The following is a 14,927-nucleotide window of genomic DNA, read 5'->3' on the forward strand; positions in this document are numbered from 1 at the left end:
GTCTCCCTCTGTTGCCCAGGCTGGAGTGCAGTGGCCGGATCTCAGCTCACTGCAAGCTCCGCCCCCTGGGTTTACGCCATTCTCCTGCCTCAGCCTCCTGAGTAGCTGGGACTACAGGCGCCCGCCTGTTTTTTAATGTTTTTTCTTAATGGCAGTCAGAGGCACATATTTGGAAAAAGCCATGTGTTATTTTTTTGTTAGTAACTGTTATTCCTGCTATGAGGATAATAACTACGTAAAATGCTACAGTAACTGAGATTGTCTATCAGACATTCCATCCTGAGGGTACTACAGTATATAGTCCCACTAAATAGCAGAGTGAGTAAAGCAGTTCTCACAAGGGTAGCATAGTAAATAATTTCCATTAAAAAGTTTTAATATTTAGCTTTAAAGGAGAGGTAGAAAAGTATTTGGTGAGGTAGGGTTGGGGCTGAGTAAGATGAGTAATTTTCACTTAGTTACTTACTTTTTATGATTTTAAGATTTCTTATTTGTTTACAGTGATATTTAGGACATTTTTTGCGCTGTCAGGGGTTGCTTCCTTAGCTTTTTCAGGTTTTGACTTGAGTGTGATGTATCTAGGAGTTGATTCCTGTGACAGGCACCATCTTAATTACCCTGGGTTCCATGGACTCACTAGACATGGGGACAAAGGATTCCGGACACCCTTAGTTATTAGTTGTTGACACCAGCAGTGAAGAGATTTCCTCCTGTGATGGTCGGGAGACTTAGAGGCAGCGCCTGCTGAAACATCTAGTTTTCAGTTCAGAGGACTTTAAGAAAGCATAGCTTATTTTAGAAACTTGTAGCTGGAAAAAATATAATTTAAACAGTAGAAAATAATAAAAATTGAAAAACATTACACAACACTACAATTTAACAACAAGTGTGCTATGGTTTTTGAAACATAATTTTCTCTCTTCAGTTTCCCATTTTTAGTAAAAGACAAATTATGGTAGGATTGGTTTGCTTTATTGTACTTGGCTTAAGTATTTGCACACAGTGCAGCAACAATAATTATTTGTTACATAGGCCTTTTAAATTGGCTTTTATGGAACTTTGTTCCATAGAAGGAATGTGAGATAAGGCCTTTTTAAACCCAACCCCATTCATGAATTTGTACCACTAAATACCTATTAGTTGGTGTGTTTCTCTTCTCTTGAGGTTGCAGGATAACTTAGGGCTCCCGGCCTGCTAGAAGGCGACATTCTTTACTTACCACAGATCAGAAACCCTGTACAGGGACTCTGTAGACAAAATATGAGGCCGGTTTTCCAAGGGCTTTATTGGCTTCATAAGTGAAGTTTGATTCCTTAAAGGAAAGCACACCATTCCAGTCAAAGCCTTGGTAAAATAACCAGTTTTTCTAATTGTGTCCTGTTACAAAAGAAAACAGATTCTTATGGCACTTATACAAATAATTGTATTGCTGTAACTTAAGAATACTCACAGATAGTTTCCAAATTTTGGAGACAATCGGGTAGAGCAAAATAAGTATGCTCCAAATTTTGTTTATGGGAGTAAACTAAATTGTTAAAAGTTGTTAATGGCTCAAAAGAAAAATTTCTTTGACTTTGAAAAGCAAAACAAAGGATTAGCAATATTTTAAGCAAAATGTTAAAAAGATTAGCTTCTTATTAATTTAATTTATGCAGCTAATTCCTGTCCTGGTCAACATTAATTAACATTTTAGTTGTTTAAAAGTCCTGAACATTTTTCCTTTATTTTGATGTTACAATTCTGCAAAGTTATCAGAAACCTGCATTTAAGAGTACCTGTTGGAGCTTTATAGCTAATTATAAAACCACCTTTTGAAGAAGACCAAAACAAGGCAACAATTGCTTATGGATAACAAAAAGTTTTAAGGTAGCCTTAGTTTAAGACACAATTGACAAGGATATCTGTTACCTCTGTGGCACACAATAATTTTAACATAACAATTATAATTATTACTGATAATATACACTAAGGTACGTGGGAATTATAGGCATTTCCTATAACTTTGGGACACATACAATACATTTATATAAATATAGCCCAAAGAAAGCTAAACACCATTTTATATTTGACAATGCTTTCTGCATGATTTCTACTAAATAAGCCAAACTTTACTTTTATATTACTGTGCTATTAATTTTAAACTTAATTTTTAATAAAACCTTGTATACATATTTATCCAATTTTAATGTCTGAGCATAAGGTAAGAGTTTTATAGACTCTTTTTAACTCTTTATAATTTTTGTTAAAAGAGCAGGTTAGTGCTTTAAGAAAAACCCGTTGTGCTTTTATTTTAATGCTCAATTTACAGAAAAACTGGATGATGCCCCTTTAACTTTAGCCAATATGTTTACACAGAATTTCCTTTAAAATTAACCTCTCAAAACTTGCTTAAGCCTTAAAACAATTCTTCAACCTTTTAGTGGAGATAAAAATCCACATTCTCATACCTCCTTAATAATCTTTTTACCAAAAGTATATTTTACTTTTCTTACACATCTTGCACATTAACTGTTTCTTCAATAGTTTTAAATACATGTTACACTGTTAACTTTTAGCAACCTTTACTTTTGTTGAAAACCTTCATAAGTTTGGGATTTTAATTCTGTACTAGGTGTAGAGCCTAGGACCCAGAGAGAAGTGCAGATAAGGTCTGACTTATTCCAGCATTTAACTTCATGTGTCCTAGGTTTTACTTAGCTGCAAAGCAGGCAAGTTGTACAGCTAACAGTTATAGTGGAATTTTATAAAGTATTTATGAGGCCTAATTACTTTTAAATTATACAATATTTCTTGCATAAATTCCCTTTTATAAAATTTTTCATGACCTTCACAGTCAATTTCTGATATGCATTAATTTTTTGACTTGTAAATATTCCTTTCTTTAAACAACCAGTTAATTTACTTTAGGACAAGAATTTGCCATATAAGATTTTTTAAATATAAATTTTTTTTTTTTAAATGTTAAAGATAACAGTTCTTTCCAAAAACAAACTTCCTTCATGTCTGTGGACTAGACTGCCTAGGGCCACAAGATTAAAAGTAAGGATATGTTAGCCGGGCATGGTGGCTCTCGCCTGTGATCCCAGCACTTTGGGAGGCCGAGGTGGGCAGATCACGAGGTCAGGGGATGGAGACCATCCTGGGTAACACAGTGAAACCCTGTCTCTACTAAAAATACAAAAAAAAAATAGCCAGGCATGGTGGCGGGCACCTGTAGTCCCAGCTACTTGGGAGGCTGAGGCGGGAGGATGGCGTGAGTGAACCCAAAAGGTGGAGCTTGCAGTGAGCCGAGATTGCACCACTGCACACCAGCCTGGGCGACAGAGCAAGACTCCATCTCAAAAAAAAAAAAAAAAACAGTAGGGATATTTTACTAAATAGTTTAAGATGTAGCTATTTTCATTAAATTAATATTAATTTTTATTTATTAAAAAATACACAAACAAATATTATTTTGTTTGGGCTGAGTTATAGTTTTGTAGCCTCTATGCCAAATTTTGACACCTTATAGTATTTGGCAGAGATAAGTATGAAATTGCTTGATTAATAAATGCAAACAAAAATGTATGCTAGCAACTCTTCAGACATTTCTAATTTTACCATACCAGTAAGTTTTAAAGATCAAAGTCACGTGAACCGAAAGGTTCTACAGCTTTAACTTTTTCCTTAAAAATATTTAAGTGCTTATTTTCCTTAGGATAATTAATTAGAGCTCTTTTAATAGACATTGCACACATAACACATACATATCCACACAACCAGAAGAAGATCTAGTAGTTATAAAATTTACATTTGCTAATTTCCTGATTGGATAATTGGCCTCCAGATGAGGCCCTTTAAGAATAGGGCTAGGAAAACAATTTTTAGGGCCTAATAAGCAAGCATAGCTGGAAGACAAAGGTTTTGAGAGATACTTATTTACCTTTAATTCCAGGGGCTTCATAAGGAAAACAGAGAATTTTTCCAAAATGAGATTTGTGGCGAGTTTTCTATTTTCCCAGGGAGTCCCAAGCTACCAGAAGTTATTTTAGGGTTTTTTATGCATGCACTAAAAGTGGCAAGACAGAATGGAGAAAAGTAATTCAGTTAACTGGGAAAAAAACCTTTTCCAGGAAAACAAGACTGAAGAGAAAAATATAAAAGACTTTTGAATATACTTACAACTTTAATCTGCAACAGGTCAGACATGGAGAAAGGAACATGAATGCAAGCAATGCCTTTAACCCCAGCCACTTTTCAGAGAGAGAATGGCAGAGGTGGTTTTTGAATGGGTAACAGGTGGAGAATGAGGAGGAGTGGGGTTTGGGACTGAAGGCTTGGAGGCAGGAGGCACCACTGGGGAAGAGCATTAGGACAAGCGAGAAGCGGAGGATGCAAAGGTATAAGAATACAGAGGGGGTTCATCCAAGAAGAAACTAGAAAACCTGAACACAACTATAAACAAATAGTGGTACAAACTTACACAGCCAAAAAAGACTTCAAGAAAAACTCCCCTAGAAAACCCAAAAGCCAGACATACCGACAAAATGATTAAAAAAAAAAAAAAAAAAAATCCAGCCAGACTTTTGGCCTCTCTCCCTATACAAACCAATAAAAATAATAAGCATCACTGTTTATATGATCTGTAAAATTTTAATTAGTGAAAAATAATTTTCTTAAAGAACACTCAACTAAAGGTTGAGATCGAAACTATAGGTATATTTAAAAGGCCTTTATAGTTTTCTTAGATCTTGTTTTTCCGGAAAAGGTTTTATTCTCAGTCAACTAAATTACTTTCCTCCACTCTGTCTTACCACCCTTAATACATACATAAAAGGCCCTAAGATGACTTCTGATGACCTGGGACTCTTTGGAAAAATATTAAAATCACTATATACACACACACAACAAATTCCATTTTGAGAGAAATCTCTGTTTTCCTTGTGGAACCCAAAGAATTAGAGACAGATAAATCCCTCCCAAAATCTATTTTTTTCTTTCAACTATATCTATTTATTAGGCCCTAGAAACTGCATATTTTCCTAGCCCTTTTCTTAAACTCCATCCTGAGACCAATAATCCAATTAGAAGATTGACAAATGGAAAATCTTACAACTACTAGATCTTCTTCTGTCTATATACTCATATATATGTTAGGTATGTGAGGTCTATAAAAAAAGAACTCTAATTAATTAATTGACCTAAAAAAAGATTTCTGAAGGAAAATTAAAAGTTATAATGCCTCTTAGTTCACATGACTTTAATCTTTACAAAATTAAAAGTCTTAAAAAGTATTGGTAAAATACAAATGTCTTCAAGATATAAATATGTGGTATACATTATACAAGTCATATACTAAATTTACTAAATATTTTAAGATGGCAAACTACTTCTTTGACCTTTAAAAACTGTTTGACTTTCCTACTTCACAATTAATAAGACCTGAGGACATATAGTAATAACCACACCTCTAACTATACAAGAAAAGTCAGATTTTATGCCTAATACATCACTAAAACAACTTACCAGGTTTTACATTAAAGTTAAAAATTACTAAGAATTATGACATATAATTGAGACTACTATAAATTTACATACAAAGTATGTAAAAACAGTAAAAAGTGTTTTCAATAAAATGTATAAAAAGACATAAAAATATAAATTTTGCCTAGGAGTACAAGGCTGTCTTAAATTAAAGAAAATAAAACTGAAAGATTAAACAGGTTGTGAAAAATTATAAAAATTTTACAAAACCACTCTATGTAAACATATTAACTAAATTCAAAAATATTACTTTTCATAAATTGAACATTGAAATAAAAACACAACAAGGTTTTCCTAATAAGCTAATCTACTCTTTAATAAAATATATAAAGAATTATTAAAGGTTTATAAAGACCTCACCTCATGGTCAAATTGGTTATGATTAAATAGAATTATCTATAAAGTTTCATTAAAATTGGGATTGACATTCATAATAAACTAATAAAAGGGTGAAATTCGACTTTCTTTTGAACAAGATTTTCATGTCATAAAAAAGACTAATAAAAAGTTTTTACTTTTTTAAGTTTTTGAATCATCATTTTAACAAAGCAAATGACTTATGGTAATCTGAAATTTTATTTCATAATATCAAGTGGATTTTAAACTCTAACATATTCAACAGGCTTCCGAAAATCAAACTTGAGTTTCACGATTGTCTTCCCTGACCCCTAATGTCTAAATACTACAGAAGGCCCCTAAAACAATTCCAAAAAAGTAAACAGGATCACTTGACATATTTAAATATGTGAGATTGCCAAAATGATATTTAATCTTCCTCAAGTTATATTTCAGTAAATATTAATATATGTTCCAAAATCATATAAAATGTCTAAATATATACTGTCAACCATAATTAAGGTTACGTTAAACTATTGTAAACCACAGAAATAACCAAATTACTTTGTCAATCATATTGTTAACTACAACTACCCTGGAAATTTTGTCATCCACATGCAATTGTTATCTTGTTTTAATCCTCTTCAAAAGATGATTTATAATCAACTATAACACTTTAACAAATACTCTCAAATACAACTTTCTAATAACAAAAAACATATAAGACTCACAAAAAACTAGTGTTTATAAATATCAAACAGAACAAGAGTTAACCAAATAGACTAACAGAAAACTGAAGTAATCCTTTTTAACTTTTTACTTAAAAAATTACTGATCATTTTGTTTTTTTCAGTCAAAAAAACTTTTGAACTAACTACAACTTTTAACAGTTGAGTAACATAGACTTCTGTGAACAAAATTAAAAACATATTTATTTATCTCTACCTGGTTCCTCTAAAATTCAGAAACTAATTATAAATATTCTAGACTTATAACAATACAATTGTTTACATCAGTACAATAAAAATCCATTTTCTTTTACAACAAGACATAATTTTTTTAAATGATTATTTTACCAAGACTTGGACTGGAAGGATATATCTCCCTTTGAAGAATCAAACTTAACTTCCAAAACCAATAAAAACCTCTTAGAAAAACTGGCCTCATACTTGTCTAGGCAGTTCCCAAACAGAGTTCCTAACCTATAGTAAATAAAGAACGTCACTTTCTAACAGGCCCAAGAACCCCATGTTCTTGAGACCTCAAAAAGAGAAGAATTAACCCAACTCATAAATATTTGAGAGTACAAACCCATGGCTAGACTCAACTTTAAACTGAGGTCTTATCGGAGGTTGTTTATGGAATAGAATTCCATCAAAACCAATTTTAAGGCCGGGCGCGGTGGCTCAAGCCTGTAATCCCAGCACTTTGGGAGGCCGAGACGGGTGGATCATGAGGTCAGGAGATTGAGACCATCCTGGCTAACACCGTGAAACCCCGTCTCTACTAAAAAATACAAAAAACTAGCCGGGCGAGGTGGTGGGCGCCTGTAGTCCCAGCTACTCGGGAGGCTGAGGCAGGAGAATGGCGTAAACCGGGAGGCGGAGCTTGCAGTGAGCTGAGATCCGGCCACTGCACTCCAGCCTGGGCGATAGAGCAAGACTCCGTCTCAAAAAAAAAAAAAAAAAAAAAAAATTTTAAAAACCTATATAAAAATAATTATTCTAAGGCCAGGCATGGTGGCTTATGCCTGTAATCTTAGCACTTTGGGAGGCCGAGGCAGGCGAATTTCCTGAGCTCAGGAGTTCGAGATCAGCCTGGGAAACATGGTGAAACCCTGTCTCTACTAAAATACAAAAAATTAGTCGGGTGTGGCAGCATGCGCCTGTAGTCCCAGCTACTTGGGAGACTGAGGCAATAGAATTGCTTGAATCCAGGAGGCGGAGGTTGTAGTGAGTCAAGATCATGCCACTGCACTCCAGCCTGGGCAACAGAGCGAGACTCTGTCTCAAAAAGAAAAAATTATTACTACTCTTTATACAAATAATCACCAAATATGAAACTAAAATTTATTTTACAAAAAACTCAGTCCTATCCTATCATGATTTGTTTTTGACAAAAATAAGAACTAGAGAGAGAGAAATAGTGTGTCAAAACTTACCATACAGTTGTCATTAAATTCCAGTCTCACTAATTACTTTTAAATGTTTACCTACATTTTAGACTAACCCACGTATTCTTATGACCCAATCAACAATCTCTGACTACCACAAAAAATAAAAACAGAAAAAGATAAATAAAATTTAGAACAATATTGTAGTTCTGAACAAGTATCCTACAAATCCTACCAGGTCATAAGAATATATAGAATACCTATAATCCAACGGTTTATTTGAGGAAAGAATACCAAAAAAATTAACCAAAACCAAGCTCCATACACCAAAATCTTAACAGACATAACTATAACCACCAATTATCAGGACATGTCAACAACCTCAGAATTTTTAAACTATCCTTATTCCCCCTTGTTTCATTTTAATACATGTACTCTAATAACCCAAATTATTTCTTCTCACCTAAAACTATCAAACTCTAAATGATAATACTAATAACAGCACACATAAACACATCTTTCTTCCAAAGACCATTAAACCAACCCCAAGAAGAACTCTAACTACTGTTCCCCACATGACACCACCATCAGACACAAAACAGCCAGAAAAGTCAACACCCAATCTCCCTAACGACAATTAGGGACTCCACTCCTGAGGGTAAAAAACTGAGAGAAAAAACGTAAACAGTTAGCATGAGTTCTTGGTAAAACTCCTTTAAACAGAGAAACAGCCTAAAAAAATCAGACTAAACACACAGATAAGGAAACTTACACAAACCTCCAGCTCACTCACATAAAAAGAAAACAAAGCCCAACATAAAAATGCCTTTGTCCTTTATCCCTAGGGCATGCCAACAACTGCACTAATGTGAGAACAAGAACCAACAGAGAAACACATTTGTCTTTTGTATAACCAACAGATTTCTAGGAAAGTCTCTTTTCCTTTTGTGGGGTTGTACATGGTGGGCTCCAGTGGGCTCTGGTGGGCACTTTCCTTTCCTTTTGTGGACACGTGGACTGTGAGATGAGCCTTTATGAATTATCACTTCAGCATCTGACTGCTCCTGGGCCAAGCTTTCACTTCAACTCCTGATTAGTCCTGGACCAAGGTGCTGGACCAAAATTTCACTTCAGTCTCTGACTGGTCCCTGACCAAGGTCCCAAGACAAGCTGAGTTACACTTTCTCCAAGACCAGTCAGCAAATTCTTTTCTTTCCCAGTCCATCAAAACCCTAGACCTGACCTCACAGTTAACAATCCATCCAGGCCCCCTCTCTGCTCCAGAAAACTCCCTTCTTTCACTTATTAAACTTTCACTCTAACCTTATCCTTTGTGTCCACAATCCTTAATTTTCTCAGTCATAAGACAAAAAACTTCAGGTAATCCCTCAAAATGAAAGACTACTATATTTTTAACACACTGATGAGACTCTAACAGAATCATGGTGGCTTCTCTTATGGCAAAAAGTTTGGATGGTTGAAACTCTCTGGCAAATACTTCCAGCCCCAATAACCTCACAGCAAAGCTGCCACTAAGTACTCACTTTGGCTTTTGATTCCTCCTGGGCCCTTGGCCCTTCACGTTTCTAAGCAAGAGTGAAGTGGCTCTGACCAGAGCAAAAGATGAGAACAGCCTGAACTTGCCTTTTAAAAATGTAACAAATTTTGATGAGTACTTACCTAGGCCAGTTGTTAAGGAATTAAATAAAGTAATGCATGTAAAACACCTAAAATACATGGAAGGCATTTGATATATTAGGTAATATTGATACTTTTAATAGAAATAAAAATAATATACCCACAAAATTTTCAGTCTCAGAATCCCCACAATCAATAACTTGTCATGCCACCTAATGCAAAAAAGATCTCTGTGACCTTGAGAGGGGCAAGTTAGAGACAGTTAAATGGAAGCCCAGAGGAGCCCTTCCAAGCATCCACTGTCTACCAAGTGCAGGGCTGTTGCCTGATGACTGCCCTGCAAGTACAGCTAACCTAAGAAACTTTAGCCTCCTGGGTCCACTTACATGATCAGGAGCATAAGTGCCAAATCCCAGCACTGGCATGAAGTGTCCATCATTCAGCCTCACGGAATAGCTTTGCTTCAGATCCGTCATTATCCCCAGCTAATCTGTCTTTCCACCTTTTCCTCACTGACAGCCCAGCGGGAGACAAGGCTCCTGTGTTCTTTATTTGCACCAAAGACAGGATGGGTGTGGTGGAGACGACAGTTGCCAATGATTTCGAAATGAAGCTGGAATCAGTCCAGTGCCTTTTCCTGATTCTTCTGTGTCTCTGTGGGAGTATTTTACAGAAAACTCATTCAGAAACGCTGTGAATGCCAGAGGAATTTTATTTTCTCCTCTGTGCTGTTCACACGTGATTCCTTAGTTGAAAAATTAACCATGCCAATTCGTCCTTGATAAGCGCACTAGACTTCCTTTACAAGATGCAAATTATCATTAGGGTGGTCATTTCAAAGCACTAATTCTGCTACAGACTGAAGTTAACTTTCTCACTTATATTTGATTGTTAATCCCTTTAAAAACAGCTTATTAGAATTCCTTGAATAAAGCTTGATGCCTGGTACCAGCCACGCATGTAATGAAATTCCTTAAGAACACCCAATCAAGGGTATCCAGTTAGGAAAAGAAGAAGTCAAATTGTCCCTGTTTGCAGATGACATGATTGTATATTTAGAAAACCCCATCGTCTCAGCCCAAAATCTCCTTAAGCTGATAAGCAACTTCAGCAAAGTCTCAGGATACAAAATTAATGTGCAAAAATCACAAGCATTCTTATACACCAGTAACAGACAAGCAGAGAGCCAAATCAGGAATGAACTTCCATTCACAATTGCTTCAAAGAGAATAAAATACCTAGGAATCCAACTTACAAGGGATGTAAAGGACCTCTTCAAGGAGAACTACAAACCACTGCTCAGTGAAATCAAAGAGGACACAAACAAATGGAAGAACATACCATGCTCATGGATAGGAAGAATCAATATCATGAAAATGGCCATACTGCCCAAGGTGATTTATAGATTCAATGCCATCCCCATCAAGCTACCAATGACTTTCTTCACAGAATTGGAAAAAACTGCTTTAAAGTTCATATGGAACCAAAAAAGAGCCCGCATTGCCAAGACAATCCTAAGTCAAAAGGACAAAGCTGGAGGCGTCACGCTACCTGACTTCAAACTATACTACAAGGCTACAGTAACCAAAACAGCATGGTACTGGTACCACAACAGAGATATAGACCAATGGAACAGAACAGAGTCCTCAGAAATAATACCACACATCTACAGCCATCTGATCTTTGACAAACCTGAGAGAAACAAGAAATGGGGAAAGGATTCCCTATTTAATAAATGGTGCTGAGAAAATTGGCTAGCCATAAGTAGAAAGCTGAAAGTGGATCCTTTCCTTACCCCTTATACGAAGATTAATTCAAGATGGATTAGAGACTTATGTTAGACCTAATACCATAAAAACCCTAGAAGAAAATCTAGGTAGTACCATTCAGGACATAGGCATGGGCAAGGACTTCATGTCTAAAACACCAAAAGCAACGGCAGCAAAAGCCAAAATTGCCAAATGGGATCTAATTAAACTAAAGAGCTTTTGCACAGCAAAAGAAACTACCATCAGAGTGAACAGGCAACCTACAGAATGGGAGAAAATTTTTGCAACCTACTCATCTGACAAAGGGCTAATATCCAGAATCTACAAAGAACTCAAACAAATATACAAGAAAAAAACAAACAACCCCATCAAAAAGTGGCAAAGGATATGAACAGACATTTCTCAAAAGAAGACATTCATACAGCCAACAGACACATGAAAAAATGCTCATCATCACTCGCCATCAGAGAAATGCAAATCAAAACCACAATGAGATACCATCTCACACCAGTTAGAATGGCAATCATTAAGAAGTTAGGAAACAACAGGTGTTGGAGAGGATGTGGAGAAATAGGAACACTTTTACACTGTTGGTGGGATTGTAAACTAGTTCAACCATTATGGAAAACAGTAGGCAATTCCTCAAGGATCTAGAACTAAATGTACCATATGATCCAGCCATCCCAATACTGGGTATATACCCAAAGGATTATAAATTATTCTACTACAAAGACACATGCACACGTATGTTTATTGCGGCACTATTCACAATAGCAAAGACTTGGAATCAACCCAAATGTCCATCTGTGACAGACTGGATGGAATACTATGCAGCCATAAAAAAGGATGAGTTTGCGTCCTTTGTAGGGACATGGATGCAGCTGGAAACCATCATTCTTAGCAAACTATCACAAGAACAGAAAACCAAACACCACATGTTCTCACTCATAGGTGGGAACTGAACAATGAGATCACTTGGACTCGGGAAGGGGAACATCACACACTGGGGCCTATCATGGGGAGGGGGGAGGAGGGAGGGATTGCATTGGGGAGTTATACATGATATAAATGATGAATTGATGGGTGCTGACGAGTTGATGGGTGCAGCACACCAACATGGCATAAGTATACATATGTAACACACCTGCACGTTATGCACATGTACCCTAGAACTTAAAGTATAAAAAAAAAAAAAAAAAAAAGAACACCCACCCCTACTCCCAGTGTATTTCCCTCCTGTGTCAAGCCCCACTCCATTTTCTCTGACTTGTTTCCTTGAATGTTTTGCAGAAAAAAACTTGTCTGAGATCATGGATAAATGTCTATGCTCTTGCCTTTGTTCCAGCCATTGCCTCTTTCTAGAACAGCCTGCTCGACTCCCTCCTGGTCTCCAGCGGGTTTCTGATCTTTTACTTATCCTAAAAGCACCTCCTGCAGTCTCACATCCTTTATGACTCCTTCTTTTTGTTGTTTTTTGTTTGTTTGTTTTGAACAAAGATAGGAGATAGCAAAGCAGCCTGGGTCTTAACCAAACAGTTTGGAATTCCAGGGACGAAACTGCTTTTGCAAACATAAACATACACACAACCACCATGAGAAAAATGAAAATTAAAAATGGCATCCAATTCAGAATGCCTAGAGGTTCAGCCTAAATGGTCTGCTACATAATTCACTTTGGACACTTTCATCCTCTGTAGGTGAGGGCAGCAGGTCTGGATCAAGGTTAATATCTTAAATGGTTCACAATAACTGACTTTGGGCCGGTGCAGTGGCTCACGCCTGTAATCCCAGCACTTTGGGAGGCTGAGGTGGGCGGATCATGAGGTCAGGAGATCGAGACCATCCTGGCTAACACGGTGAAACTGTCTCCAGTAAAAATACAAAAAATTAGCTGGGCATGGTGACAGGCACCTGTAGTCCCAGCTACTCGGGAGGCTGAGGCAGGAAAATGGCATGAACCTGGGAGGCGGAGCTTGTAGTGAGCCAAGATTGTGCCACTGCACTCCAGCCTGAGTGACAGAGCGAGACTCCTTCTCAAAAAATAAAATAAAATAAAATAACTGACTTTGAAATAATCAGCAGGGTCACCAGTTATTGCTAAAAACACCTCTTCATCTTTTCTTTTTTCAAATATTAAGTAATAGATTTAATTATCACATTATGAAATATCATAAAAAGAAAAGAAGACTTCTTCTATAATCTCCCTGGTTGAGATTGACCAACCTTCTCACGCTAAGAGAATTGCGTGCCCTTTATTCTCTTAGCTTCTATGAAGCAGGTAAAAAAAAAATCACATCACTGAAATTACACTCTCCTCCAACAAGGAGCTTCTGCTACATAAGATGCCTAAGTGGTATTTTCTTTGGTGTTTTTATTATGCTGTGCTTTCTCCAACATGTATTTGTGCCTTGGGTATTTTAGAGGCAATCCTGAAACATGACAGTGTCATTTATCTTATTTTGAACCCATAGCTCTGACTGGGCAAGGTCCAAATTCTGCCTGATTCTGATTCCCTGTAGTTTATAATTATCACAACATTGTATCAGCTAAATCATTATTTAGATTCTATAAGGAACTCAATCCAACAAGTCAACAAACAATCCCATTAAAAATTAGGCAAAAGACATGAACAGACATTCATCAAATGAAGACATACAAGCAGCTCACAAATATACAGGAAACTGTTCTTAATACTCATCTGAAAAATGCAAATTAAAAACACATTGAGATATCATCTTGCAGCAGTCAGAATGACTATTATTAAAATGTCAAAAAACAACAAATATCAATATGGATGTGGAAAGAAGGCAAAATGTGCATATACATACTAATATGCATATATATATACACTAAATGTACACACATATACTAAGCATCCACTAAAAAGAGTGAAATTATATCCTTTTCAGCAACATAGATGGAACTAGAGGATATCATTCTAAGTTAACTTAGAAACACAACAAAATACCGCATATTCTCATTTATAAGGGGAAGCTAAGCAATGGGTACACACGGACATAAACGTGGAAATAGACATCAAATACTTCAAAAGGGAGAAAGGTGGAGATAGGAGCAAAGGTTACAACACTTCCTATTGGGTACAATGTTCACTATTTGAGTGATGTGTACACTAGAGGCCCAAACTTCACCAGTATGTAACGTGTCTATATAACAAACCTACACATGTGCCTATTTAATCTAAAATGATTTAAGATTTTAATAAGAAATAAAAATCAGAAAGTCTGTCTTTACTAATATCAATGCCGGTAATTCTTCACAGTTTCTGTCAGCTTATTTTCTCCCTCATAATGAATGTTGTTTTCCTGTTTCTTTGTAGCTTTATTGTTTTTATTGCACATTTGAAAACCAGCCACATTTCACAATCTATATTATTTCTGTGTCATGACAATAATCAGCTAATATGCTTGGCGTATTCTTAGTCTCGGCGTCCGCTCTACATGAAAACTTAAGGTCTTCTCAGGTCTTTTCTGAATATGCATCTGCCTAGACTCTGTGTGCCCTATTTGATTTCTCCAAATGCCCAATGG

General features: G+C 36.2%; 1 protein-coding gene across 4 annotated transcripts in view; it reads right to left on the reverse strand.

Moving 5' to 3' along the window:
- Window positions 1-14,927, reverse strand: part of LOC117082118 (aldo-keto reductase family 1 member C1 homolog) — a 99,805-nt gene that overhangs the window by 50,713 nt on the left and 34,165 nt on the right. Inside the window, exon 1 of one of the 4 annotated variants that reach the window (XM_033208671.1) lies at window positions 9,997-10,292. The exons of 2 other annotated variants lie outside the window; for them this stretch is intronic. In XM_033208671.1, the coding sequence (XP_033064562.1) occupies window positions 9,997-10,086 (90 nt within the window). In that variant the 5' untranslated portion in view covers window positions 10,087-10,292. Of the gene's footprint in view, window positions 1-9,996; window positions 10,293-14,927 lie in introns of those variants that run through there. One more of the 4 variants, XM_033208669.1, reaches the window with a different exon arrangement.

The sequence above is a fragment of the Trachypithecus francoisi genome, unplaced genomic scaffold, assembly GCF_009764315.1.
Source record: "Trachypithecus francoisi isolate TF-2019V2 unplaced genomic scaffold, Tfra_2.0 Lachesis_group9, whole genome shotgun sequence".
NCBI classification, from domain to species: domain Eukaryota; kingdom Metazoa; phylum Chordata; class Mammalia; order Primates; family Cercopithecidae; genus Trachypithecus; species Trachypithecus francoisi.